Source organism: Typopeltis vanoorti, chromosome 4, assembly GCF_054136105.1.
Source record: "Typopeltis vanoorti isolate ZY-2024b chromosome 4, IOZ_Tvanoo_1.0, whole genome shotgun sequence".
Classification (NCBI taxonomy): Eukaryota; Metazoa; Arthropoda; class Arachnida; order Uropygi; family Thelyphonidae; genus Typopeltis; species Typopeltis vanoorti.
In genome coordinates, this window is record NC_143552.1 from 67,799,109 (window position 1) to 67,826,653 (window position 27,545).

Here is a 27,545-nt window from a genome sequence, read left to right on the forward strand (position 1 = left end):
TCATATAATCTATTTATAATAATTTATAATCTATTTACAAAAATTTATTATTTTTAGACTTTGTTAGAGAATGGTTTGAATTAAAGCAAAGCAACTAATATTAACTATGAATGAGGACAGTACACCTGTTAATTGTGTATATTATTTTGATTGGTTTGCAGGATAAAAACCATTTCTTAGAGAATCACAACATACAGTATTATGCTATTTAAGGAGGATGAGTAAGGATGGGTTAGGTTAGATTAGGTTAGTAAACATATATTCTATGCATATATTTATCGTATTGCTATCTTAGATTCTTTACAATCTATATATTTTTTATTTTGTTTTAATTCAGTGTTCACTTTTATCTTCCATACTGTATATTCATTAATATCACAATATCTCATCTGCAGCCCAGTGGCGGCTTGTACATAAGCACTGCGACACTGCAGCACCCCCCCCCAAGGAAAAAATGAAATTTTGTTTGCATTTATAAATAATAACAATGCTTACAACGTTATATAAATGCAATACAACATGTTAAAGGTTACAGCTTATGTTTTGACATTGATTGAATAGTTAATAATTAGAATTGTTCAATTAACGCTTTAGATTACAAAACAAATGCACTACGATCTAACGCAATGTCGGAATTATCACATTCAGCCAATTGCAGCTAGACTCGCCAATATTCGATTGCGCTTCTCATTCCATGTTACAAGTGATTCCAACACTGCTCGTTTGGGCAGTGTATTGTATGCTTGTGTGCATTATTTCTGCGAGATACGAAACTTTTATTATTGGCACATGTTTGTGGTGAGGGTGAACTATTTTTTGTAAATCTTATTTTATTTTGTTAAAATAACATATAATTATTTATAATAGATACAAGGCTGAATTATGATGAGCGTCACTGTTGAAAATATGAAAATAATTATATTTTTTCAATTATCGTTACACGAAACAAATGCACTGCAATCTAATGCAGTGTGAGAATTATTGCGCCAATTGCAGCTAGACTAGCCGATATTCGTTTACGCTTGTCATTGCACGTTACAAGTGATTCCGACACTGCTCACTTGGGAAGTGTTGCTTACAGATAAATTGTATGCACGCACGTTATTTCTGTGAGATACGAAACTTTTATTATTGGTGTTTGTTCGTGGTGAGGATGAAATATTTTTAATAAAGCAATTTTTTAATATGTAAATTTATTTATTAATAAACTGGTTACTGGTTAGGAAAAAAAGATTTTTTAAAATTTTATTTTGTATATGCAGCACCCCCCACTTAAAATTTTAATCAGCCACCACTGCTGCAGTCATTTCATTTTATACTTCCAGTCTTACTTTAACAAGTTATAACCAGTTCAGCCTCCTAAAATTAAAAAATGAACTGTCCTTCCTTCAACCAGAATTCCAGGATCTGATTTCTTTCTCTCTCTCTCACATACACACACTTCTTTAAACTACTATTCATTTCATTCCTAAAATTTGGATGGTTAGGTTATAGACAACTGCAAATTACTTTAAGCTTATTTAATTAGCATTTATTATTTTTATTATCTGAGACCTCCAAGGAGTCAAGGACTCAACGAAGGAGGCTGTATCCTTTCCTTTAGTGTTGCACGGTGATCAGCATTCATTTCAGACAAATTATGGAGACTACAACCATGCTAGAAATAATTATTTTAATTTCCTGATGTTTCGACCTTCATATTAAGGTCATCATCTGGAGCACGCACACACACACACACACACGCACACACACACACACACACACACACACACACACACACACACACACACACACACACAGACAGACAGACAGACAGACAAGCTATATCATATTTCAAACAGTATGCTAAAGAGAGAATGATTTGATCAATGGTTATCCAATGGCCTGACCTGTAGGGAAAAAAAATACATCGCTGGTCTTGAAATTCACGCCTGCTATTGTTATCATTCAGGGAGTGAGAGGTGTGATTGAAGTCTGATTAGTGGAACAATGAATTACTGACCATTTAAAACTATATATTTAGAAATTTATGTACATTTAATCATACAAATACAACATTTATTTTACAAATGATATTCTATCTTTTTCAGTTTAGCTACTTGAATACAAGTTCTACCCTACTGTTCTTCTTTATGAACTGGTCAATAACATCGTCATAAAAAGTTGGTTGTAACTTAATTTTCCTAAGCAACATGCACACTTGAAAAGGCTGGCTGAAGCTACTTTGACTGTGTATGGCCATATGTTTAAGACAAAGTGAAGGGAGTATAAATGGCTATGCGTGCACATGAAATCACAGTGCTGTAGCTAGGAACTGGAAGCTCCAACAACCGAGCAAGCCAAGGTGTCTTTGACTAGACGAGCAAGCATCAGCCTTCAATACACAACGCAAAGCTCAATTATTGCTGCACAAGCTTAAGATGTCTTCTGTCTACAAAAATAAAAGCCTAAATGGAATGCTTATTTATTAACAAATAAATATTACTTCTTTCTCAATTAATGAGCATAGAGAATTCGCCACTGTCTACTTATATTATCATCGCAACAAATTCATGCAGATAGTTTTATTAAAACAAAAGTAGTACTACTTAGTAAAGGTTTAAACTTTGCTGTGGCACCCCAGGACTATTAACAAATTATATTTTATATACCATATTGAAAGAAGCTTAAGATTTCTCCCAACCATAATAGCTGATAAAATACGATTGGAAACCACGAAAATTTTAAATAATATGAAAACAATAACTAGCAACCTAACGAAATCTCAATTGGCAACTATGAAATCATTAAAATCAAATCAGGGCATCATATTCACTAGAGCTGATAAAGGCAGTGCCACTGTTATTTTAAACCAAACAATATGCTTGGAAAAAATGAATCAATTACTTTCAGATAACAGCACCTATCAACTTGTTAACTATAACCCAACTAATCGGATAAAAATAAAAAAAAAAAGATTACTTAAATAAGTCACTTCTTAGCCCGAAAATACAGTTAAAAAATTACTTCCGCACTATACTCGTTCCACAAGAATTTATGGTTTACCCAAGATTCACAAGCAGAACATCTAGCCAAGAAACTAGCATCAACATTCGATGAGTTGGTAGGTCATTCCCCCTGCTATATTAAAAACACACAACAGTTTATAAACAAAATATGCACAGTTTATGCACTGTTCAAGATGTAACAGTATTTATGGCTAGACTACATATATTATAATGTTAACAAAAACACGCTACAAAAAGTAATACTTAAAAAAAAAAAGAAACTCATAGTGCTATATGCATGATATACACATGGTTTGTATATGCTGAAAGCTGTAAATGATTTACTGATCGATTACAGGTTTGTGCACTATTCAAGATGTAACAGTATTTATGGCTAGACTACATATATTATAATGTTAACAAAAACACGCTAAAAAGTAATATTTAAAAATAAAAGAAACTCACAGTGGTATGAACTAACTTGCATTTAATTCAGGCCTTCCTGTATTTTGGTCTGATAGTTGATATTACTGTCACAAAGTCTTTGAATTTAAGCTAAAATGGTGCATTGCAAGAAGACAATGTCAATGTACATGAAACCACATGCACTTACTATAGAGATAATGTCACACCATATGACATTCATAAGTGAATGAAGATGTAAAGACAATGTTTGACTTGGGCTGCTTGCTGCTTTTTGGAATGTGAATGTTATACTACATTTAAATTATTGTCTACAGGTATCTCATTAACTCTGAACACAAGGGGACAGTGCAAAAGCTGAGTGAAGATGTGATTTCAAAGAATTCATCGTGACAATCGATTTTCTTTAAATACAACAGTGTGTGTGTGTGGTCTCACCTCAAGCAAATGAATGACTGCTGAGAGTCACCATCTTGGTTTAATTGTCTCATACATTCCAGACATGGTTCCATTTGACTTCGATTTCTTTCTAAAACTGATGAATCTGAGCACACGGGGACAGTGCAAAAACTGAGTGAAGATGTGATTTCAAAGAATTCATCTTGATAATCAATTTTCTTTAAATACAACAACGAGAGAGAGTGTAAGTGTGTGTGTGCGCGCGCGCTCACCTCGAGCAAATGAATGACTGCTGAGATCACCATCTTGGTTTAATTGTCTCATACATTCCAGACATGGTTCCATTTGACTTCGATTTCTTTCCAAAATTGATGGATGTTCTGTCTTGTAGCTCCACAACACTTCTGTGGACCACAGAAGTGATTATGACAGGGCAAATAACAGGATTGAGAGGCAAATAAAATTTCAAGCTCAAAGAAAGCATTCATTTTTGTTTAAACAAAACATTTCTGGTTGACTCTTGCTATAACAAACTCATACAGATTGAAGAATTACAGCTGCCTCTCACTATAGTAAACTTGTAGAAATCACAGAAATTTGGTACTGAATTTTCTTTAGAATAGTTCTGTGCCATAGAACAGCTTGGTGCATATTAAGATTTTGAAAATATTTTAAAAAACAAATGACATAATAACGCTTCCATGACACAGTTGACAGCAAGAGTAAGTGGGAAGACTGGAGTCTGAATCCAGTGTATGATATGAAAACCTCTGAAAAACTTTTCAAAGGTCAGTTTTAGCCAGTCTTAAAACAGACACATCAGGATTTTCTTCCCTCCCAGAAACTTAGCTATTATCTAGAAACACAGACAAACCAAATGAGTTTTCTTGGTTGTTCTGAATTATGGCCAAAACAACTAAGGCTTGAAGACTAGTGTTATATGTTTGTTAATGTGTGTTCTTCCACTCAGTTTGCCTGTTTTGCACAATGAGAAACCAAGTTTCTGGGAAAGAAAACACTGCTACACCTATTAGACCAAACCTAGCTTGAGGACAAAGGCATAGTAGACATGATTGACTGTCCTAAAATAATTTCAATTAGATTAATATGAAGCCAAGTTATTTAGCACACAAAACATTAAGCCTAATACATTACGAAGATGAGATCAGCTAAATAAGATGAACAAAAATAAATATAGCACAATACGCTTAAGGCTTTGAATACGATATACGCATGTTTTCCATGTCAGTCTACTTGTTTTGCAGGATGAAAAACCTCTATTATCTCTATATTATTATGTGAGACCTCCAGGGAGACAAAGGACTCAATTGAGGGAGGCTATACAGAGGCATAACTAGAGGGGGGGGGTCCGCCCCAGACGGCACTTTGAACTTTTGCAGTTAATTCTAAAATATAGTCTCGAAAACTCATTTCCAAATATTGTAATACTACTGCGAATTTTCCTCATAGTTGCTGTAAGTGTTACTACAGATACTGAAGATGTACTATTAATTTTAGTATGAAATATCTGTCCTTTTACAAATTAAAGATATCACTGTGGTTTTTAAGTGTTGGTAGTTGTGAGATGAGTTTTTCTAAATAAAATTGATTAAGAATTACCTACATTACTATGAAATGGATTTCGCCAATGTCATCGACGATTTTGCTAACAGAAAAGCAAGAAAAATAACATTTTAGAATGTTGAAATTAAAGTTTTACTTCAGAAATAAAAATAGTGTTTTAATTTATTTCCCTATACGTCGTTTTGACTTTAATAATATTTTTGGTGTGTACTGAGAGGGGCAGCAAACTCAGGGACCACCCCAGGTGGCAAAAGCTCTAGCTACACCACTGAGGCTATAAATCACCTAAACCAGCTGTCATACCTTCCATTAAATTCATTCACACTAGATGCACTCACCATCCCTAAAGGCAAACTATTTCACTCACTGCTCTGTGAGAGAAAAACCTAGCTCTTAGCCCTTTCTTGACAGTGAAGAAACTAAATTTCCATGGATGCACCCCCATATTCTCTCTCCTTAACAAAAAATTTCAGACGATATCCTATAACACCAATTCAAAAGTTTATAGACCCCTACCATATCACCCCTCTTTCTCCTGTTAATCAGAGTCTGTAATCCACATCTTTGCAATCTGTCCTCCATAATCTAAATCTCATAATCTGAATATAATCTTTGTACCTCTTCTTTGCACCTTTTCAACAGCCTTCTTTATCTCCTTGGAACCTAGGAGACCAAATCTGCACACAATAGTCCAGGTGCAATCTTATCAAGGTTTTATAAAGTGGCAAAATGACTTGCTTATCCTTACACGTCAAAGGTTTGCTTCAACATCACAATTATCTTCTGAGCCATATTTGCAACTTTTGCTATGTGACCTCTGAACTTCAAATTATTATTCATCATTATGCCAAGATCCTCAGACTCATCAGTTTCTTGTAGCATAACTCCACTAATATAATATGCCACTGGAAATCTCATCACGCCAAAGTACATAACTTTACACTTACTAATGTTAAACTGACAGACACTTTTTGTATGCCAAAATTTCCAGCCTATTTATACTGTTTTGTAAGTGCTGGATATCAGTAGTATCCCTGATTACCCTGTTTATCTTCACATCATCGGCAAACAACTGCACATCTCCTGTGTGACCCTTCCTAATATCATTAATATATAGATTGAACAACAACTCATGCTGCTCTGTGAGATATAATACTGGTCAGCTTAAATCTTGTAGATTCATACCCACCATATACCACTTTTTGATATCTGTCTATCAACCATCCATTGATCAAAGTCAAGAGTTGATATTCCAATCTCATATTCTCTGAGTTTATGCAACAGCCTTTTGTGTGATATCCTATCAAATGCTTTAGTAAAATCAACATTATCATAGTGTATCCATTCCATTTATCCAACTCAACCATAACATTGTTATAAAATATAAGCAAATTGCTAAAACATGACCTTCCTTTATTAAACCCATGCTGCTCATTGAAGAGTATACTTGTTTGCCTACCCATTTCTGTATGCAAGTTCTTACCAATTTCTCTAAAATTTTCTCTACCACACCAGAGATACTGACAGGTCAGTAGTTAGATACATCAGTTTTTGCACCACCACCACCACTGTACAATGGAACTATCATGCATTTCTTCCATCCCTGTGACACCATTCTTGAGCCTAAGACTCAAATCATACAAACATGTGAAAGGTCTAGCTAATTTTGTTGAATATTCCACTTGCAAAATGGAATATGCTGATATTCCATCTGTCCTTATTGACAAATTCTTATCCAGGTTATGCAATAGCTCTTCAATCTCATTCTCATACACTGACTCTTCATACACCTGATTGATATATATTTTAGCAAAGTGAGCATTCATTAAATGAACATCTCATTAGCTTCTGATGCTAGAGTACTATATGCATTCATTCAAGTTATTCTTCCACACTCATTCTTTCTTTCACTTGAGGCATAACTGTAGTTAAAGTCATTATAAAGATTCCTCGCATCTAAGAGTAGACTCAAAGGCTCGAGCCTTTCAACTGAAAGGTAATAGTACTTATAACTAATACATGGAGACTGCCTTTCAGCTATAGCACTAATGAATGGCGCAGGCACTATATGTTGATCACACAATTTAATTAAAAACAATGAATTTAAGGATATTCCATTGATAAAATAATAAATAAATAAAAACTGAAAAATAATTTAAAGAAAAGAAAAATTATAAGTGAACAGATGCAATTATCATTAAAAAAAAACAGCCATGAACTAACCACAAAAACAGACTGATGCATACGAGGGTGGTCTGAAAAGTTCTTGGCCTAACAATGAAAAAACAAATTAATAATTTCAAAATTATTTTTATTTTTCAACATAATCTCCAGTAAGACTAATACATTTACTCCAGAGATGCTCCAGTGCCATTATCCCATCCCTGTAGCAGTTCTCAGTAAGATCTGCAAAATACCCCTCTACAGCTGCAATCACCTCTTGATTCGAAGAAAAATGCTGACTAGCGAGGAGAGTTTTAGTTTTGGGGAGAAATAGAAGTCAGAGGGAGCCAAATCTGGGGAATAGGGTGGATGTTCCAACAATTCATAGTGCAGATCCCTTAATTTTCCCATTGCCAAAACACTTTTGTAGGTAGGTGCATTGTCTTGATGAAAGATGATTTTTTTCTTCTGCAAACCAGGTCTTTTCTAACGATTTTTTTCATCTAGTCTGATTAAAAGATCAGAATAATATTCCCCAGTTATTGTTTTACTCTTTTCAAGATAATTAATAAACAAAATGCCTTTAGCATCCCAAAAAGCCAAAGCCATGACCTTTCCTGCTGATGGAACTGACTTTGGCACTGAACAACTGGCTTGTGTCTACTGTTTTGACTGATGTTTGGATTCTGGTGTGTAATGGTGAATCCAAGTCTCATCCATAGTAATAAATCGACACATAAAATCAGTTTTATTCTTGTTAAAATGCTCCAAACACTTTTTAGAGATTTTCATACAAGTGCGTTTTTGATCTGCTGTGAGCAAGCACGGCACCCATCTTGTGCAAAACTTTTCAATATGCAATTCTTCATGCAAAATATATCCTACACATTCTTTTGAAATGCCTACAGTCTCAGCAATTTCATGCACTTTGACTCGCCGGTCAGCTAATACCATATCGTGCACTTGATCAATGATTTCTGGTGTTGTTACACTTTTTGGATGTCCTTCAAGTGGATCATCTTCAAGGCCACGTTTAAACTCGGCAGCACATTTCTTAATTGTCAAAAATGAAGGAGAAGAGTGCCCATAAACTTTTATGAACTTCGAATGAATTTCTTTTGCCGCTAAACCTTCTTTTACAAAGAATTTTATAACTGCACAATACTCAATTTTATTCTTTTCAAGGGATACAGACAACACTTTTGCTTCAGACAGCTGTATGAAAAAACTACTTGATAAAATGACTTGCAATTTCACATAAATGCTTATGACAGATGTACCAACTCAGAACAAAAAATCTTGCCGACAGTGTTGCCATCTATGGTTGAGGCCGAGAACTTTTCAGACCACCTTTGTATTATAACTAAACTAAACATATAACTAAGTCTGATTGCAATTTGGATGGTTACATTTGCATATCATATTGCAAATCTTTTTTTTTTTTTAATCAGAGGCATAGACAAGTTGCTGTAATGAATTTGTTTTTAATCCTGAAAAATAAGTGGTTCTGTAAATCTTGATACATAATTATATTATAAATTAAATACATTTATTTTCCTATTTACATAATGTACAATGATTAATTAATTTCAGAAACTCTGAAGTTTGGAAAGACGAATTCACGATGTCATGAATAAATGAGAATTCAAAAGCAACTTAGAATAAATCATGTTCTGAAAAAGAAAAATCAAGATTAATAACAATCACCAAGTTTTTTTAAAAAAAGTACAGTAGTCCCCTTTATCCATGGGGAATACATTCCAAGACCCCCAGAAACCGTGGGCATCTGAAACCGTGGACAGTACCGAACCCTACACATACCATGTTTTATCCTATGCAAACATACCTATGATAAAGGTTAATTTACGAGTTAGGCACAGTAAGAGATTAACAACAACAACTAATAAGAAAATAGAACAATTATAACAATATACTGTAATAAACGTTATGTGAATGTGGATGGAATCTCAGAACACAATTTTTTTTCTTTCCTTATGAAGTCTAGAACTTTCACTTAAAGGAAGCATTTACAGCTTCTCTCTGGCATATCAAAATTGCCGACATCACTACTCTTGGGGCTATTATCAAGTAAAATGAGGATTACTTGAACCCAAGCACCGTGATACCACGACACTTAATCTGATAACTGAGATGGCTACTAAGAGACTAACGGGTAGCACACACCGTACAGCATGGATATGCTGGACAAATGAATAATTCACGTCCCGGGAGGGACCAAACGGGATGGCACGCAATTGCATCATGCTACTCAGAACAGAGTACAATTTAAAACTTATGAATTGTTTATTTCTAGAATTTTCCATTTAATATTTTTGGACCATGGAAAGCGAACCCACAGATAAGGGGAGACTACTGTATACATTTTAATGATATCTTACAAGATATATTAAGGTATACAATATTTTAAAAGACAACAGTTCTGTTATGGGAATCCTACCCACAAAAAAGGTTGTAAATATTAATTATTAATTAATATATTAATTATTATTATATTGGTATTGTGGAGGTATGCTAAAGATTGCATAATCTGGAATTATATTTGTATAAAAACTTTTGCCAGCCTAATATTTATGTAACATCAATGATTACATAATGATACAATGTTACATAACAATTTATGTAACAAATGCTAAACTAAAATGATATCAATTATCCATCAGTAATACGAAAGATACTGCAGTCTGTTTGGGTTAACATGATTGGTTATGGTTGTGTGGCATGAGAGCTTGATCTAGATTCATACATCATCACGAACCATGTACTCACTGCCCGTTGGTGTCAGATGCCTCCTTCACTATCTTCTTCCACTTTTTTTTTTGTCCAGTGCACAGCGTCGCAATTTCTGTAAACCCATTCCACACACCAGTCCTTTATGTCGTCTACCCATTATCTGTATGGTCTACCTCTTCTGTTTACACCATCCATAATACCAAACATGAATGTCTTTATCTTCTGGTCCTCACTCTTTCTGCAGTTGTGTCCAAAATATTGCAGCTTTCGTTGTATAATACATGATTAATATATTCATGATTCAATACATACATGATTCATACATGATTAATATAAGTGGTGTGTGTACATGAAATGGAATGTTGGCCTAGTTAAGCAAGTAGTTACTAGTATAGCTGCAATGTTAAGTTTAGCTATTCCAACTTCAGTAGTCTGAGATGAATTTTTATTAATTTTATTACTTTCTGATTTTTCACAATGGATAAGTATGTGGTTACCAAAGAAAAGTTTTCATCCTGAGATACAAGCATAAAGGAACCCGATGCAAAGAAAGCTTAAGACAGTATAGTGACAATTATTTGCAATTTGGATTCTCATAGATATTGTGATTCTTCATACCCATTGCTGTTATGTCTTGTATGTGGCGAGACACTTTCAAATGAGTCCATGGTACTAAGTAAGTTAAAAATATAAACTAAACATTCATCGCTGTCAAACAAAGATGTGTACAGATGTATAAACTTCAGTCAGTAGAACATGAATTAAGAGTGTGTTTGTCCAATATTCCTCCATAAATAAAGATCTGGTGTGGCAAAAAAAGTCCTATTAAGTAAAATTCCACTATGTGGTTTATTTTCTGACTTCTGCATTTTTTTTTTTCTGAAAGCACATTACATGAGGTAGGTGAATCTTTTCTTAAAACTTTGCAACTAACACAATCATCTTCAGATGACCTGCAAATTTCATCTGCAGTCTTGTCTTGCTGATGAAAATACACTACACTCCATTTTCTTACTTGACATTTTTATACTACGAAAATCAAACTTTCAGAATATCAGCTTCTACAATCCAAAATTCTGATTGCTAAATCATTCTACACTAGAGATACAATAATCTTGATAATCTCTTGGTTATGCTACGAATTATATATTTGGTTTAATCCTTTATCCAAGTGTAAGCAAACAAAGTTTTTTTGCCTGAAGTAATTTCAGGACTGGGGTAACTTGTGGTAAAGGTGGTATTGACTTCGACCTTTATTGAGGTTGAGACCCCCAATAAAGGTCGAAACTGGTCTAGGTAGCAACCCTTCCCTTAATGCATAGCATTATACATGTCTGTAAGGAGATGTGCTTTGCATTATGGGATACTAAGGCAAGTGATGTGAGGTCATACCACCTTTGCCACGAGTTGTCCCAGTCCTGAAATTACTTCAGGCACAAACTTTGTTTGCTTACACTTGGATAAAGGATTAAACCAAATATATAATTAGTAGCATAAACAAGTGGAAAACAACTTCCATCAACTATCTCTAATCCACAGCATTTTAATAATAAGGTGTGACACCTTTTGGCAACTCGTATATGGAAATATGACTTTAGCATTACTTCCACCTTGGTATCACCACCTCTGGGTCTGGTTCCCACTGATGAGACCTCAATAAAGATCGAAACCTGTCTGGATAGTGACCCTTCCCTTAATGCATAGCATTATACATGTCTGCTAGGACATATGCTTTGCATTATGGGATACTAAGGCAAGTGATGTGAAGTCATACCATCTCTTCCACAAGTTGTCCGAGTCCTGAAATTACTTCAGGCATAAACTTTGTTTGATTACACTTGGATAAAGATTAAACCAAATATATAATTCATAGCATAACCAAGTGGAAAACAACTTCCATCAACTATCTCTAATCCAGAGAATTTTAATAATAAGGTGTGACACCTTTTGGCAACTCGTATATGGAAATATGACTTTAGCATTACTTCCACCTTGGTATCACCACCTCTAGGTCTAGCTCCCACTGATGAGACCTCAATAAAGGTCGAAACCTGTCTGGATAGTGATCCTTCCCTTAATGCATTATAAATGTCTGCAAGGAGATGTGAAGTCATTTCACCTTTGCCACGAGTTGTCCCAGTCTAGAAATTACTTCAGGTGTAAACTTTGTTTGCTTACACTTTGATAAAGGATTAAACCAAATATATAATTCTTGATGAGATCACACTTCTTGGAATAAGTCTAACATCCAACTTTCTTGGCATAAATTATAGCCTTATCAGCATCCAAAGGTTTTCTCTTCTGCTCAAGATATTACTTTATCTCTCAACAGTTATTTACTCTATGCAAATTGCAAATCTGTCCAACCATTAAGTACAGTAATTTACTTACTTTACTTACTATTGTAAGTACAGTAAGTAAATACTGTACTTACAAATGATCTTTCACTAATTCACTCTTTTCTCTCTCGCTCTCAGAGACATTCAGTTTCTGTTTCTTGCATTTTCTACAAATATTTGCATCGTTGCTGTTCATCAGAATTGGAATCAATAAAACTCCCACTCTCCTCTATATCATTTAAAAGATATGCACTCTTTCAAAGTTCAACTAAAAACTCAAAGAATAAATTTGTCTTCCTCATTAATTTCTTCCTTCCTGTCTTCCTTCTACTGCTATCTTTTGGAATAGTCTTTCCTCTTATGTATTTCCTTCAAGTACAAGCTACAGGTCTTCAAATCTATATTTTAACAATTTACTTTTTTCTCCTCAACTTTTCCCTAATGTACTATAGGGGTTTTCTTTAATACACAATCTTTTATGTATGGAATTATCATAAACATGCCTAAGCAAACAAAGTTTTTTTGCCTGAAGTAATTTCAGGACTGGGGAAACTTGTGACAAAGGTGGTATTGACTTCGATCTTTATTGAGGTCTCAACCTCAATAAAGGTCGAAACCAGTCTAGGTAGCAACCCTTCCCTTAATGCATAGCATTATACATGTTATACATTATACATATACCTCAGACACTAAAAATTTATTCTCCATGATTCCATAGGCTAACTCCACTTTGCATTAAGCATCACCAAAATCAAAATTCCACAACCAATTATTCTTGCTCTCTTTTTTTATAGCTCAGCATATTTTTCTATATATTTTGCAGTGAATGCCCTCTAGATTTCTAAGATTATAATAATATCCTATATGATTTAATTTATTTCAAAATTTTTGAATTAGACTTCATGTAGCTGATTGCTGGGAACATAAATTTTTAATTTGAAAAAAAAATTATAAACTACAATCCAAAATCTAAAAAAGCAGAGTTTTTACAGAAAGAAATAAATGAAACAATTGATATTGGAGTGATAGTAAACTAACAATGAAGAGATTATTATTATTATTATTATGTACATCTTTGTCTCACATCAGATTTAACATTAAACCATCTTCCTGTACTTCCTTCAATTCTAACTGCTGACTTACAACTCAAATAAAGACTAAGTATTGCTTGATATAATGCCCCATTGACACCATATAACAGTAGCATATTGAATAGCTTCTCTCTTGGCTCTTTGTCATATGCCTTTTCCAGATTGACAAAACTTAAATACAGATCTTTGTTATATTCCCATGCTTTCTCAACTATTTGTCATAAAGTGAAGGTCTGATCCTGACAGCCTCTATTTGGCCTGAATCCAGCTTGTTCTTCACCAAGCTTTTCTTCCACAATTCTTCTCAACCGTTTCTCAAGTATAGATCTGCCAGGAACACTCAGTAGGGAAATACCTCTGTAATTCTCACATTCAGGTTTATTTCCCATTTTATATATAGGTACTATTAGAGCTCTACTCCAATCATCGGGAATTCTTCCCTCTGTCCAGGCTTTACTATGTAGTGTAGCCACTGTAAGACTTTTATACCACCATACTTCAGCATTTCTGGACGATATCATCTACTCCTGCTGCCTTTCCACATTTCAAGCCTTTGATGGCTTTTTCTACTTCAAGTATGGATATGTATTCCTGACTGTATGCCTGGTCAGTGTTTTTTACCACTGTGCTGTGATCACTGCTTGTTTCATTTAGCAATTTTTTGAAGTAATTACTCCATACTTCAAGGATATCTTTTTCTCCCGATTTCATGTCACCTTTATCATCTCTAACTCCTTTTACAGCACTCTTTCCTCCATTTCTAAGCTTCATCAACAACCTCCAGAATATCTTATCACCTTCTTGATATTTATTTTCTATGTTCTTGCCAAAGTCCTCCCATGACTTTTGTTTAGCTAGTTTTCACAATGTTTCACTTTCTTACATTTGTCTCTGTATTCTCTAAGAGCAAAAGCTGACTTATTTGACAGGAATTTTTGATATGCTTTCTTCTTTTCCTTCACTGCCTCTTTAACTTCCTGTGTCCACCATGGAGTTCTGATTTTTCTATCCTTGCAGACAACTTCATCACATGCCTCTGAGTCTCCAAGGTTTGTTTCCTGTTCTCAAACTCTTTCATTTTTTTTTTTTTAATAATCTTTGTGTATTTTAGTCTACATCTGAGAGCTGCTCAACTTTTATTCACTTTAAAACTTTCTTACATGTTATTCTTTTCAATATGAAATTCAATTTTATCCTGCTCAAGACTAAATAGTGATCCCTTCCAATTTCAAATCCTCTGTACATTCTGGTGTCCTGCACCAGGGAGAAAACATCACTATCAACAATAGCATAGTCAATGAGACTTTTCTTATTCCTTGCCTCTTCCCTCCATGTGAATTTGTGCACATTTTTATGTTGGAACATTGTGTTAGTAATAACCAGTTCATGTCCTGAGCAGAAATCCAACAGATATTTCCCATTATTATTAGCTTTGCTATTTTCTCCAAATTTTCCCAAAATATTTTTGTATGTCTCACAATCATTTCCTACTCTGCTATTTAGATCCCCAACAAGGACCAACTTTTCCTTTTTCATTGTGTCAGTTGCTTTTTCTAAAGCATCAAAAAATTCACCCACTTCTACCTTAGTAGAATCTTCTGTGGAACCATAGGCACAAATAAATCTCATTGTTCAATTCCCCATTCTGATATTAGTCCACATCACTCTACTAGAGACTGCCTGCCATTCAAGAAGATTAGCTTCGTATTTAGTGTTGAATACTATGGCTACTTCTTCTTTTCCTTGATTGTCATATCCTGAATATAATATTTTGTATTCATTGTTCAGATAGATCTCACCAATTTTTGTCTTTTTAGTTTCAGTCACCCTATTATGTCGATCTGGTACTTATCTAATTCTTCAGCTAGCTCCATTTCTTTGCCATTCAGGCTTCTTATGTTGATAGTACCGATCTTCGACTCTGGTGATGTTGAGTTGGGGTGTGTTTTAGGGTTTGTTCCAGTAGCTGACTTTTCGCTGTTCGCCCTGGTTCCCTGGCGAAAACAACGGGGGCCTTGTTTAAATGGGAGATGCCCCAGCTGGCATGAAATTTTGTCATGTTGTACCATCATTTTGTATATTGGTATCTTACATTAATAAACAAAATATACATTAGTAAAATATCAGTTAACTGGGAGATATGATTTCTCATTTCCATTTTTTAAAAAAAGGAATTTAAGAATAGCTATAAAAACTACAAAGGAATAAATTTATTAAAAGCATGTTATAAAATATATGAAAAAATAAAGAATGAAATCATCCCTATTCTTGAAAAAATGTATAAATAAAAAACAAAAGTTCTTCATTTCTAATGTTTTGAAGAATAATTTATAAATTTAACATATTTATAATTATAAAATGGGCTTTAGAAAAAGATAGAACCTGCATTGAGAAAAAAGATTGAAGAGAAATATCAGGAAGGTGGCAAAATGTTCTGGAGGCTTAATAAAAAGCCTAAAAAAACATGCTGTGAAAGAAATTAAGATGATAAAAATGACATAAAAACTGAAGATAAAGATATTCTAGGCCAGGGGTCGGCAAACTTTTGAGATGGAAGGGCCAAACCTGTCCCTCACAACAATTAAAAAATTATTCAAGAGCCATAAATATATTTTTACAAATAAGGAAAATTTTAAGTAATATTATTGTAAATTTATAGTAATATATAACAAGTTATAATATTAATTATATCTTTATTAAATGAAGAAAAAATCACACAAAAAATTGCTCTCATTGGTTTTAATCAGTGTGAGCAATGAGCTTGCATTTCCTTACAAAGTTTCTGTATGTCTGGTTTGTAACAAGTCGTTTTTAATTTAAGGCATGATTCTAAGTTGGCATCAGTAATTTCGCTCCTCAATTTACATTTAATGAAATTCATGTTAGAAAACGATTGCTCACATAAATATGTAGACCCGACGATACTGAGAACACCAAGTGCAAATTTTTTCAACTCATGATATGAGTCCATAAGACTATTCCAAGTATTGAAAATCATCGAGTCTGCCTTCTGTAGTTCTTTTATAGCAGTCTGCTTGCACTGTGAAATCAGACTGCATTTTTCTTTTTCCAGTTCTTCTATTTCAGTACCAAGATGTACAAATTTGGAGCTCCATAAGTCTTTGCTTGTCAATTCCAGCAATTGTATTTCAAAATTAGCTGTGTCAATATCAAACGGAGAAAAATTTAATTCCTTCACATTGGCATTAAGAGGATTTGTAAATAAAAGCTAGAGTAACTTTATTATTTCTGAATTCCTGAAATCGTTGAAGAAAAGATTCTCTCATGTTTAAAACTGCTGTCTTGAAATAATCTTTGTTAATGAGGGCATTGTTTTCTCGGTAGATATTGAGACAAGTTTGGGAAATGAACTTAAGTTCCCCTCTCTAAATCTTCAGCGAACAGAATCAATTTCTTTTCAAAAGAAATAACTTCCTCTAGCATTGAAAAAGCAGTATTTCCCTTGTCTTGTAATTTACGATTGAGCTGATTCAGTTGTGATGTAACGTCCACCATAAAGTACAATTTTTGCAACCACTGATCTTCCGTTAATTCTGGATATTGAACATCCTTGTTGTCAAGGGATAGTTTGATTTCATTTATGCAAGATGCAAAACGCTTAACATGTCGCCTCTGGAAAGCCATCGAACCCTGTTTTACTGGAGAAGATCTGAATACTCACTCTCCATTTCCCTCAGCAACTCTATAAATTGTCGATGGTTAAGTCCCCTTGCTATAACAGTGTTGGTAATCTTAATTACCAATTCCATAATTTTACCAATTTCTTCTGTAAATGTTTATGCACGAAGGGTTTCCTGGTGGAGTATACAATGGAAAGTAATCACTTCATGATTAATTTTCCTTTTAAAATTGAAACAAAACCCTTTTTTGCTCCTGTCATACTTTTTGCACCATCAGTTGCAATTGACACAATTTTATTGAGTGGAATATGATGTTTTTCCATGCATTCAAGGATGGCATTTACTATGTCCTCTCCACACGTTTGGCCCTTGAGTGCCAATAATCCCAGAAGTTTTTCTCTCAGACCCTCAGATGATACATACTGCACAAAAAGGGAAACTTGGGCTGTGTCCTTGATGTCACAAAACTCATCTACCGTAACTAATAAAGCTGAAGCTAATTTAACATCTTCGACTTGTTGGTTGGTCACATTTGAGGACATTGTAACTGTCCTATCTGCTACTGTTTTGGCAGATAACGGTATGTTTTTAATTTTATTTAAAATCTCTCCTTTGTTTTTGAAATCCCAAAAAAAGTTCTTTAGATGCATTAACAAAACAACATTTTATGTATTCACCATCTGTTACTATTTATTACTTAACTAAATCACTTAAGGAATTGACAATGTAGATATGAATATAAATTAAATTACACTTTAATAAATATTTCCGATATTTCGGCAACGCGACATTGCCGAAATATCGGAAATATTTATTAAAGTGTAATTTAATTTATATTCGTATCTACGTTGTCAATTCCTTAAATGATTTAGTAATGCATAACCAATGTATAAGCCTGTCTAAGAGAGATTCGCCATCTGTGAATGGTTTTCCTCTCTTAGCGATCTCCTGACTTACTACGAAGCTTGCAATATTAACATCATTGGCAGACTCTTTCCAATAATTAAATACAGAACTTGATTTTTCAACGTTTTTCTGAAGTTCTTCAACTGCTCTCTTTCTAGTGTCACCAACAGGATTTTTGCTGGCAAATGTGGCATGTTTTGTCATGAAGTGTTGTTTAATTTGTATATAAATGATATAGGAAACGGCTTAAAGGGAGATATTCAGTTGTTTGCTGATGATGCAAAGTTGTGTAGTGCAATAAAAAATCAAGCTGATGTTGAAAGTTTGCAGGAGGATTTAAATAAGCTGGTAAAATGGGCAAAAGAAAATGGATGTCAGTTCAATGTGGAAAAGTGTAAAGTCATGCATTTTGGGATTAAAAGATTACCAGCTGTGTACTACATCGATGGAAAGGTACTCCAAGAGATTGATGAGGCTAGGGACTTAGGGGTATTGGTAGATAGGGAGATGAAGTTCAGAGGACACATTGCTAAGGTGTCCAAGATTGCACATAGGATTACTTGGTTGTTGAGGAACACACTGACATCCAGAGATAAAGAGGTTATAATTCCCCTTTATAAAGCATTGATACTTCCACATTTGGATTACTGTGCTCAGGTCTGGTCACCTGGATTCCTTGGAGATGAGGAGGCTGTGGAGAGGGTTCAGAGAAGAGTGACCAAGTTGGTGAGTGATATAAAAAATGCTCCCTACATTGATAGATTGAGAGCTTGTGGATTGCAGAGATTGGTTGATAGGCGAAGAAGAGGGGATATGATAGAAACATTCAAATTACTAAAAGGTTTTTATAGGATTGATGCAGGGGAAATGTTTCAGCTGTGTGAAAGTGATGGAAGAACAAGAGGTCATCTCTGGAAATTAAAGAAGAGTGTGGTTAACAAAGGTGTCAGAACAAGGTTTTTTGCCTGGAGGGTGGTGAATGAGTGGAATTCATTGCCTGACTTAGTTGTGAGCTCTTCGTCTGTAAATGAATTCAAGAAGAGATATGACAGATATTGTTTTGCTAGTTTGGGTCTCCCACGATGAGTCTACTGACTCCATGGAGATACCCGTAATAATAATAATAAAAAAAGTGTCTCTCCAAATTTGACTTTTTGTTGTGCGCCAGTTTATCTTGGCAAATAAGACAGGTCGGAAGGCCATCTGAGTTCGAGATAAACACAAAAGATTCAGTCCATTCAGTTTTAAAGTCACGATGCTCATAATTTGTTTTTCTTAGTTTTTTCTTTGTAGCCATGTTGAAAAGCACCCCAAACAATATATTTTATTTAACACATTATATAAATACATTATATACAAAGAAAATAAAAAGAACTAAGTGATTATTCAAAATAATAAATTACAATAATTCGAAAATATAATAAAAATAAATCTCACCAGTAACACGTTTTATTGTAACAGTTGCACATGAAATAAAACACGGTGTGGTAAATCGCGACCGTCAACATATCTAAATATAATAAAACCAATATTATATATATATTTAAAATAATTGCCTTTATAATAATAATAATTGCCAGGTTGCCTTTATCACCTTAATGCAGTTTCTGGATGCACCCAGCCAAAAGAGAATACTAAGTTGCAGAAACAGCAAAGCGACACGGACTCTGCTTTCACATTTTGCCATTGCCAACATTGCCTTGCCCAGTAGAGAGCACCCATGCACTCACTTATTAGTCACTTTGTTGCTCTGCAAATGACCTCAGATGTCGAGGCACCCTAAAACCTAATCCTAATTAGTCACTTTGTTTGGCTACCCTGCCTACCATGTGCTCAACCATTCCCTCCATGCTCGCTTTCCCCTCCCTGACATCGCGCATCTTAGTACCATGAAGTTTTGCGAGGCCTATAAAACAAATGAAATCACCATTATGTGAATAAAATTCTTTAAAAATTTTATAAATGAAACTATGATAATTTAATTTTTATTTTACTTCAGAGCCACACATGTACGTAGCCAAAGAGCCGCAGTTTGCCGACCCGTTCTAGACAATGGGAGTCATTATTTTGAAAGACTGTTAAATGAAACAAGGTGAGATAACAGTCACATTTCTACCACTATTCTATTTATCAACATCTGAGAAAGAAAGAACCATCAAAAACCTTGAATGTGGAAAAGTAGCTGGAGCAGATGATATGCAACCAAGGAAATTCTCACATATGGAAGTTTTAGAGTAGCTGCATTGCATAATTCAGAAGTTTCTGGGGTCAGGAGATTGAATTCTGAATGACTGCAGCAGAACTCTCACAGTACTGTTTATGAAAAGAAAAATAAAATTGAATTCATATTCGGTATTACAGAGGAATTTCTCTACTGAGTATTACTTTACAGGTAAGATTTATGGAAACGTACAAAGAGGCTAAGAAAAATTGTGAAGAGAAAGTACAGACAAAATAGGGGTTCTCAGTAACAGATTTTCACTTTGAGACAAACAGTGAGAAATTACAGGAATACAACAAGGATTTGTATTTAAGTTTTGTAGATCTGGAAAAGACATGTGATAAGGTGCCAAGAGAAAAGCTATTCAAATTGCTACAATTATATGATGTAAAAGGGACATTATATGGAGAAATGCATTTAAGATATAAGTCTGTAGTTAGAAATGAAGGAGATAAAGGAAGATGGTTTCATGTAAAATGGTTTCATGTTATGATGATACACTATCTCCATCCAATATGATGTGACATTAATCCTAACATCAAAATTGGGAGGGGAGGGGTTAATTTCAGTTCTTTATGCAAATGATGGTATAATAATCAATATTATAAAGAAGTGAGGATGAACTCCAAAGATCAATGTCATTTGGAAGAATAGAAAAATAGTTTATTTTTCTATTCTTCCAAAAAATTTTCTCACAGCTAGAAAAAACTCTCAAGGGAAAATGATTTCAAGATATCCTGAATATATGATAGAAATATACAGCTGAATAAGGCACATTAATCTGTTATCTGTCAGCTGAAAGCCATTCCCAAACAGAAATGTAATGAACAATGGAAGGAATGCTAGTATTACTGGATAATCAGGAGAACTGAAATATAAATGAGAAAACTCAATTTCCCTACAGAAATTCTGCCCTGGATATTTTTAATAAACTTGTACATTTTTAAATAGTGAAAATTCAGATAGTTGCACATTATAAGTAGTTATGTAATGATAACATTAAACAAACTTACCATTTTCAATAGTCATCATAACCTTCTTTTTATTATTACTGTATTATTTTTTTTGATTTCCAAGTGGTTGCTGCTTTGGTTTTGCTGACCTTGCAAATTGCTAATTATTGTGTTAAGTGTTTGTTAAAATATCATAAAAAATTACAGTAAATTCTGATAACAAACAGAGATTAAAATAATCACTTAAAATGGAAGAATCACTATTTTTTTTTTCCACATTTCTTAGAAATATTCAGTGTAAACTACAACTCTAATGGTTATAAACACAAAATTAAAAAAGAAAAATGTGCATGTCAAGAAGGAAGAGAACAACTTCAATCTGTAATACCACTAGATTCTGAAGGAAAAATTCAGTTTGTGTGTGTGTGTGTGTGTGTGTGTGTGTGTGTGTGTGTGTGTGTGTGTGTGTGTGTGTGTGTGTGTGTGTGTGTGTGTGTGTGTGTGTGTGAATATTAGTAACAATGGTGAGGGGTATTTAATAAGACTGCTTCCAAAATTAAAATTCCGAAGCAGTGAATCCTATTGATTAGGAAGTTGATAAATATGGACTTCAGTTTTCTTTATACTATCTTTTTATGACACAAAAACAGCTTACTCATATATGTGAGATTTGCCTTTTACAGTAAACCCAGTGTCTGAAAGAAGTGATGCACCAAACTTTCCACATCAAAGAAGGTAATCAACATGACTTTTGATTACAGAAATGTCTTGGATTAACTCAACATTGCTTTTCAAATGTTTGCTATTTCACATTTCAAATATGTTTCTGTAGTTACTAAATTTGCAACAGAAGTCTACAATATTCACTTTTAGACAAGATGCTGGCAACATTCTATGAAAAATTGAAGGAGGCATTGAATGCTATGAGTACTTTAAACTTTACCAGTTTTTGGAAATAGTGTTATTTCATAACATTATTTTATTCATGTTTTAAAATATTTATACTCAACTGAATTTTTTTTAGACTTAATGACATTAAAGCAGTGCCATATCAAAACTAAACAAGCTATGACTTTATTATTAAGTTTTCTGATATTTTTGTTTGACTTAAATAACATACTTGCTAATCCACTTACAAACATGCAACAACATCCAAATAATTTTTTTTTTTGGGTTGTTGTTTTAAATGTGAATTTTATCCATGAAGGATTGTAAACTCTACAGTATTAATGCACTGTATTTACAAAGGTCTTATTAATCTGGAAGCCTTCCTACAGAGGCCAAATATAGAAATTTTTTTCAAGTCACTTCAGACCTCCAGTAAGCAAGGTGATGGTCTCTTTCACCACTAACTGGCATCCACGTGAATACTATTTGGGGCCAGAAATACATGTAGCCTGTAGTTGTTAGGCTGCAAGCAAGTAATCACTATCGATTCCTGATATGCACCCTCAATGGGTGAACAGGATACTCTAACTACATGATTTAAATTTCCATTAACTTTCTATCAACACATTTCCTGCAAATTAATCTGTTATCTGTCAAAACTCCAATATTGTCAGATCTTATACTTCAGTCTTTTAGCTGCATCAATCCACTTAGAACTTGATCTTCCTCAGGGTCTTTTTTCAGCCATCCTGCTAAGTAAAACAAAGACCTGTTTTAGTAACTATTCCTCTCCCATTTTGTTTTAAATAACTACATCATCTGCTAACACATTCCTGAATGATAACACTGTCAAATTTTCTTCTTAATATCTTCATTTTATTATGAGTCTACTATTGATGATTTACTCCCCAGTTTTTGAGCACAAGTACAACAAAAACAAGTTTTATTTTTAACCTGGGTCTCAGATCCATAAATTAAAGATTCTATTTTAAATTAAAAAATTTCAATTTTGGACTTAAATTTTTAAATTTTAAAATAATTTTTCAAATTAAAATTTAGTTATAAAATTGTTGAACACTATCTTGTATACTGCTAGTTAGTGTTTTTGACTAATTTCTCTCTTATTTCATATACATTCACCATATTTTTTGGATGATAAGAAGCATCCAAATTTATGAGACAATTTTTAGAAAAAATATATTATTATATAAAAATATCCACAAACCTTAAATTTCATTTATTATTACTTGTACCAGCAGCATTCAGTTCGTCTTCACTCATCTCGACACTGTCACTTGTTTCGACACTGTCACTTTTTTGTATTATTGTCTGAACTATTGTTATCACTCTCTTCAAAAAACTTAAGTCATCTTCAGTACTATCCATCGTGTTACTTATGCCGCATTTTTTAAAAGACTTAATTGTCTCATCTGTTCAAAACTGTATACGCTTGCTCACTAACTACTATTGACAGTGGTAAAGTTTTTGTATATAAATTGAAGATTCCCACACATGCAACAAGACATATGTTTGGCTTACATCGAAACTGCAAGAATCCAAGACTTATCCAGTATCACCTACCTTCGGACCATAAGACATACCCCAATTTGAAGTTGATTTCTCTATGTAAAAAGGTGCATCTCATGGTCTGAAAAATACAGTATTTAACTGGCCCCTATCATACTAGCTTTGCTTATTGTACTGTCTATTTCCATATTTAATTTACCATCTTCACTAAAAATTGTTCCTAAATAACTGAAACATTTTAACTGGTTTGATCTTCTATACTGCTAGTTTAGTATTTTTGGCTTTCTCTCTTATTTCACATAAATTTATTTGACTGGCTCCCTATCATACCAGCTTTGCTTACTGTACTGTCTATTTCTATATTTAATTTATTATCTTCACTAAAACTGTGCCAAAATATCTGAAATATTTTACTTGTTCTATAGGTTCTCCATTCAGGATGCAGTTGATATTTCCCATTTTACTGCTTTTTTTTTTTTTTTTAATTGTTGATTTTCACACAAAATTTTGTTATAGTAGTCATTCAACATAGTCATAGAATGTTGAAGACTTGCACTGGAATGGCATCATCTGCATAAAGAGCTAAGTCAAATATTGAAAATTTTGATCTGAGGTTTGATGCCACTTTCTAATATGATCAACACAGATGAAGAATAAGAAAGGAGACAGTGTGCATCTCCTTGTCTTACACCTCATTTTACATCAAACCATCTTTAAATCTGCTGCTTCACTACATAGCTATAGATTATTTACTGTTCGATATAACATCCCATTTACATCATATAATTATAGCCTGCTCCTGACAACTCCTATCTGGCATGAAACCTGGTCTTCTCTCTGTTTCCATTTCACAATTTTTCTTCACTTCTTCTCAAGTATGGATTGCAAGTGATCTCAGAATTATAGTGTCCCAAATTTTGGATAAATTAATGCAGCCATACTTGCTGAGAACAGAACAGTGCTTCACTGCTGATGTCATCATCGTATGTTCACTGGACATCCACAGATGTCGTATGACCACTCTGATGGTCGGTGATGTGCCATACTAGGCTTCACCATGTAGTCCTGTTGTATGCTTTTCTGGAGGCTTCAACTCTCTGAAGATAAGAGAGTCGAAGTTTAGTTCCACACACGCACGCGCGCACGCACACGCACACACACCTACCATCCATCTCATTGATGGTTTACCTCTTCCTCTATTTTCACAAACTTTACCTTCTATATAAACTTAGGGAGCCTTAAAGTTCTACTAATCTTTCCTAACATCCATTCATTTGTATGCCTTTCAGTATATGATATCCTCAATAGCCTCTGTAACACCACATCTCAAAAGCAGCTATTCTTTTCTTATCTGGAACAACAACTGCATTCAACATCCTCAACATTGTTTGCATAGAGATAGATCAATCCTTCCAGATTTCAGACAAGTCTCTGACTGTTGTTTTAGCCATTCCTAATCTTCTTCTGATGTCTTCTAAACAGCAATTTTTCACATTAATGATGGATCCCAGGTACTCAAACTTGCCGACTTCTTCAATTCTTTCTCCATTAAGGTACACTTATTTCTCAAGAGCTTCCCTGTTTGTAGTTCCTTTGAGAACCATAATCTTTTGTCTTGCTATGATTGAGTTGAAGTCCTCTGTTATTACTGATCTTGTTAACTTTATCAAGAATTTGTCTTAGTTCTTCCTTGTCATTATAGAGGAGTACAGTATCATCAGCATACCTCAGATTACTGATCAATCTACCACCTATCCTAATTCCTGTCTTGAGCTTATCCAATGCTTCATGCATAATGTACTCTGCATATATACTGAACAAGTGAGGAGAAAGTAAACATCCTTACCTAACTCCTTTTCCCACTCGAAGCCAATCAGTTAATCCACACCTGTTCTTACCGTGGCTTCTTGCTCCCTGTATAAGTTGGCTATCAACCCAATAGTGTGTTGAGGAAAACCTATTCTTTTCATTACTTCCCACAGTTTCACATGCTGAACACAGTCAAAAGCTTAAGAACAGTCTAAGAAACATTTACCAGAGGGAGTCTGATTCTTTATATTTTTCTATGATCTGTCTAAGGCAAAGGATCTGATCTCTGGTGCCCTTACCTTTCCTAAAACCTGCTTGTTCCTCGGGAATCTCTGCCTCAACTTTGGCCTCAATCCTATTTAGCATGATCTTCAATAAAATTTTGCTTGTATGAGATATTAAACTAATAGTTCTATAGTTTTGCAAGTCTTCATATCTCCCTTCTTATATAGTGGTATGAAAACTGACTTCTTCCAGTCTCTGCACAACTTGATTGTCTTTGAGGACCAAACCCAACTTGGACCACCAGATCACTTTGGACATTGAATCTTAGACTAGTCCACTGCAGCTAAACTTAAGTAAATTTGTTAGTAGGTCTACAGTAAATACTAATTAATATGCATATCTAGATTTTTTAGAGAGTTACAATTAAAATTATAATCAAAATTATTTACAAACAGATATAGCTACAAAATTTCTCAATAAAAACCACTTAAACATAAACACAAAGTTTACTAATAATTTCACTGAGAATATCACACTTATTCTCAGTGAAATATCAGTGACTGAATGTCACAATGTGACATATTGCATTTCTTTGTTCAATGTTCAATGTTTGAAGTGGCCGTTCTTAATGTGGCCTCTAAATTGATATCACTTAAAGATGAAGGCTGCTTGGTTTTGTTCAAGTTCATGACCGAAAATGTTTGTTCACAAGTATATGTGCTCCCAAACATTTTGTATACCTATCAGGTATACAAAATACCTGATAGGCAGTATCCAACAAACTTTTAAATTTATCCTGATCCAGAATAGAATAAAACTCTTGTAAAGTACTCTCCCTATGCTTGACCCAATAGTTTTCAGAACACTGGAGATCAATAACTTCCATCTGGAGTTCAACAGGTAGATTTCCTGCTTTGACAGAAAATGGATCCTCAATCACTTTTGTGAGGACTTCGTCTTCATTACTCAATGGCATTCTTTTCTGAAACTCCTCACTTAGAAGTTATATGTGCTCCTTATATTTTCCACCCACCATTGAATGATATTCTGATGGAATATTCTGTCGACAAGTTAAGAAATGTGACATATCCCCCTTAGCAAGTTGATTTTCAAACAAACTTAATTTCATTTTGAATGCCTTTATAAGAGACATTAACTGAAAAACAAACTTATTGTTTTCCTTGAAGCTGTAAGTTAAGGTCATTCAAGTGACCCAAAATGTCAAACAAGAAAAATAAATCTTGATTCCATTCTTCATCCATTATTTCTGGGAATTTTTCCATATCTTCTTGAGATTCATAAAATTCAACTAGTTCATTTTTTAGAGCGACAAAGCGTGACAAAACTTTACCATGGCTCAACCAACACATATTAGTGTGGTATGGTAGATCCCCGTATTTGGCATCATTTTCTTCTAGAAACGCCTGAAACATTCTGTATTTCAAACCCCGAGCTTGAATATAGATGACCAGAGGAAATACTTTAATCACATGATCAAACTGCAAAACCTTTGAACATAACACCTGCTGATGAATTAGGCAGTGAAATTTTGTCAATGTTACAGCACCAACATTTTTTCCACACATAGATGAGGCAACATCAGTATAAACTATTACTAAATTCTTGAAATTTAAGTTT

The 27,545-nt window shown here is 34.0% G+C and overlaps 1 protein-coding gene across 2 annotated transcripts in view; it reads right to left on the reverse strand.

Moving 5' to 3' along the window:
• Window positions 1–2,057: 2,057 nt before the first annotated feature.
• LOC150107381 (RNA-binding region-containing protein 3-like) overlaps window positions 2,058–27,545 on the reverse strand; it is a 168,588-nt gene continuing 143,100 nt past the window's right edge. The window contains exons 12-13 of one of the 2 annotated variants that reach the window (XM_090391245.1): window positions 21,519–21,618; window positions 2,058–2,431 (exon numbers count right to left, since the gene is read on the reverse strand). In XM_090391245.1, the coding sequence (XP_090247371.1) occupies window positions 21,562–21,618 (57 nt within the window). In that variant the 3' untranslated portion in view covers window positions 2,058–2,431; window positions 21,519–21,561. Of the gene's footprint in view, window positions 2,432–9,020; window positions 9,230–21,518; window positions 21,619–27,545 lie in introns of those variants that run through there. The other variant, XM_090391244.1, reaches the window with a different exon arrangement.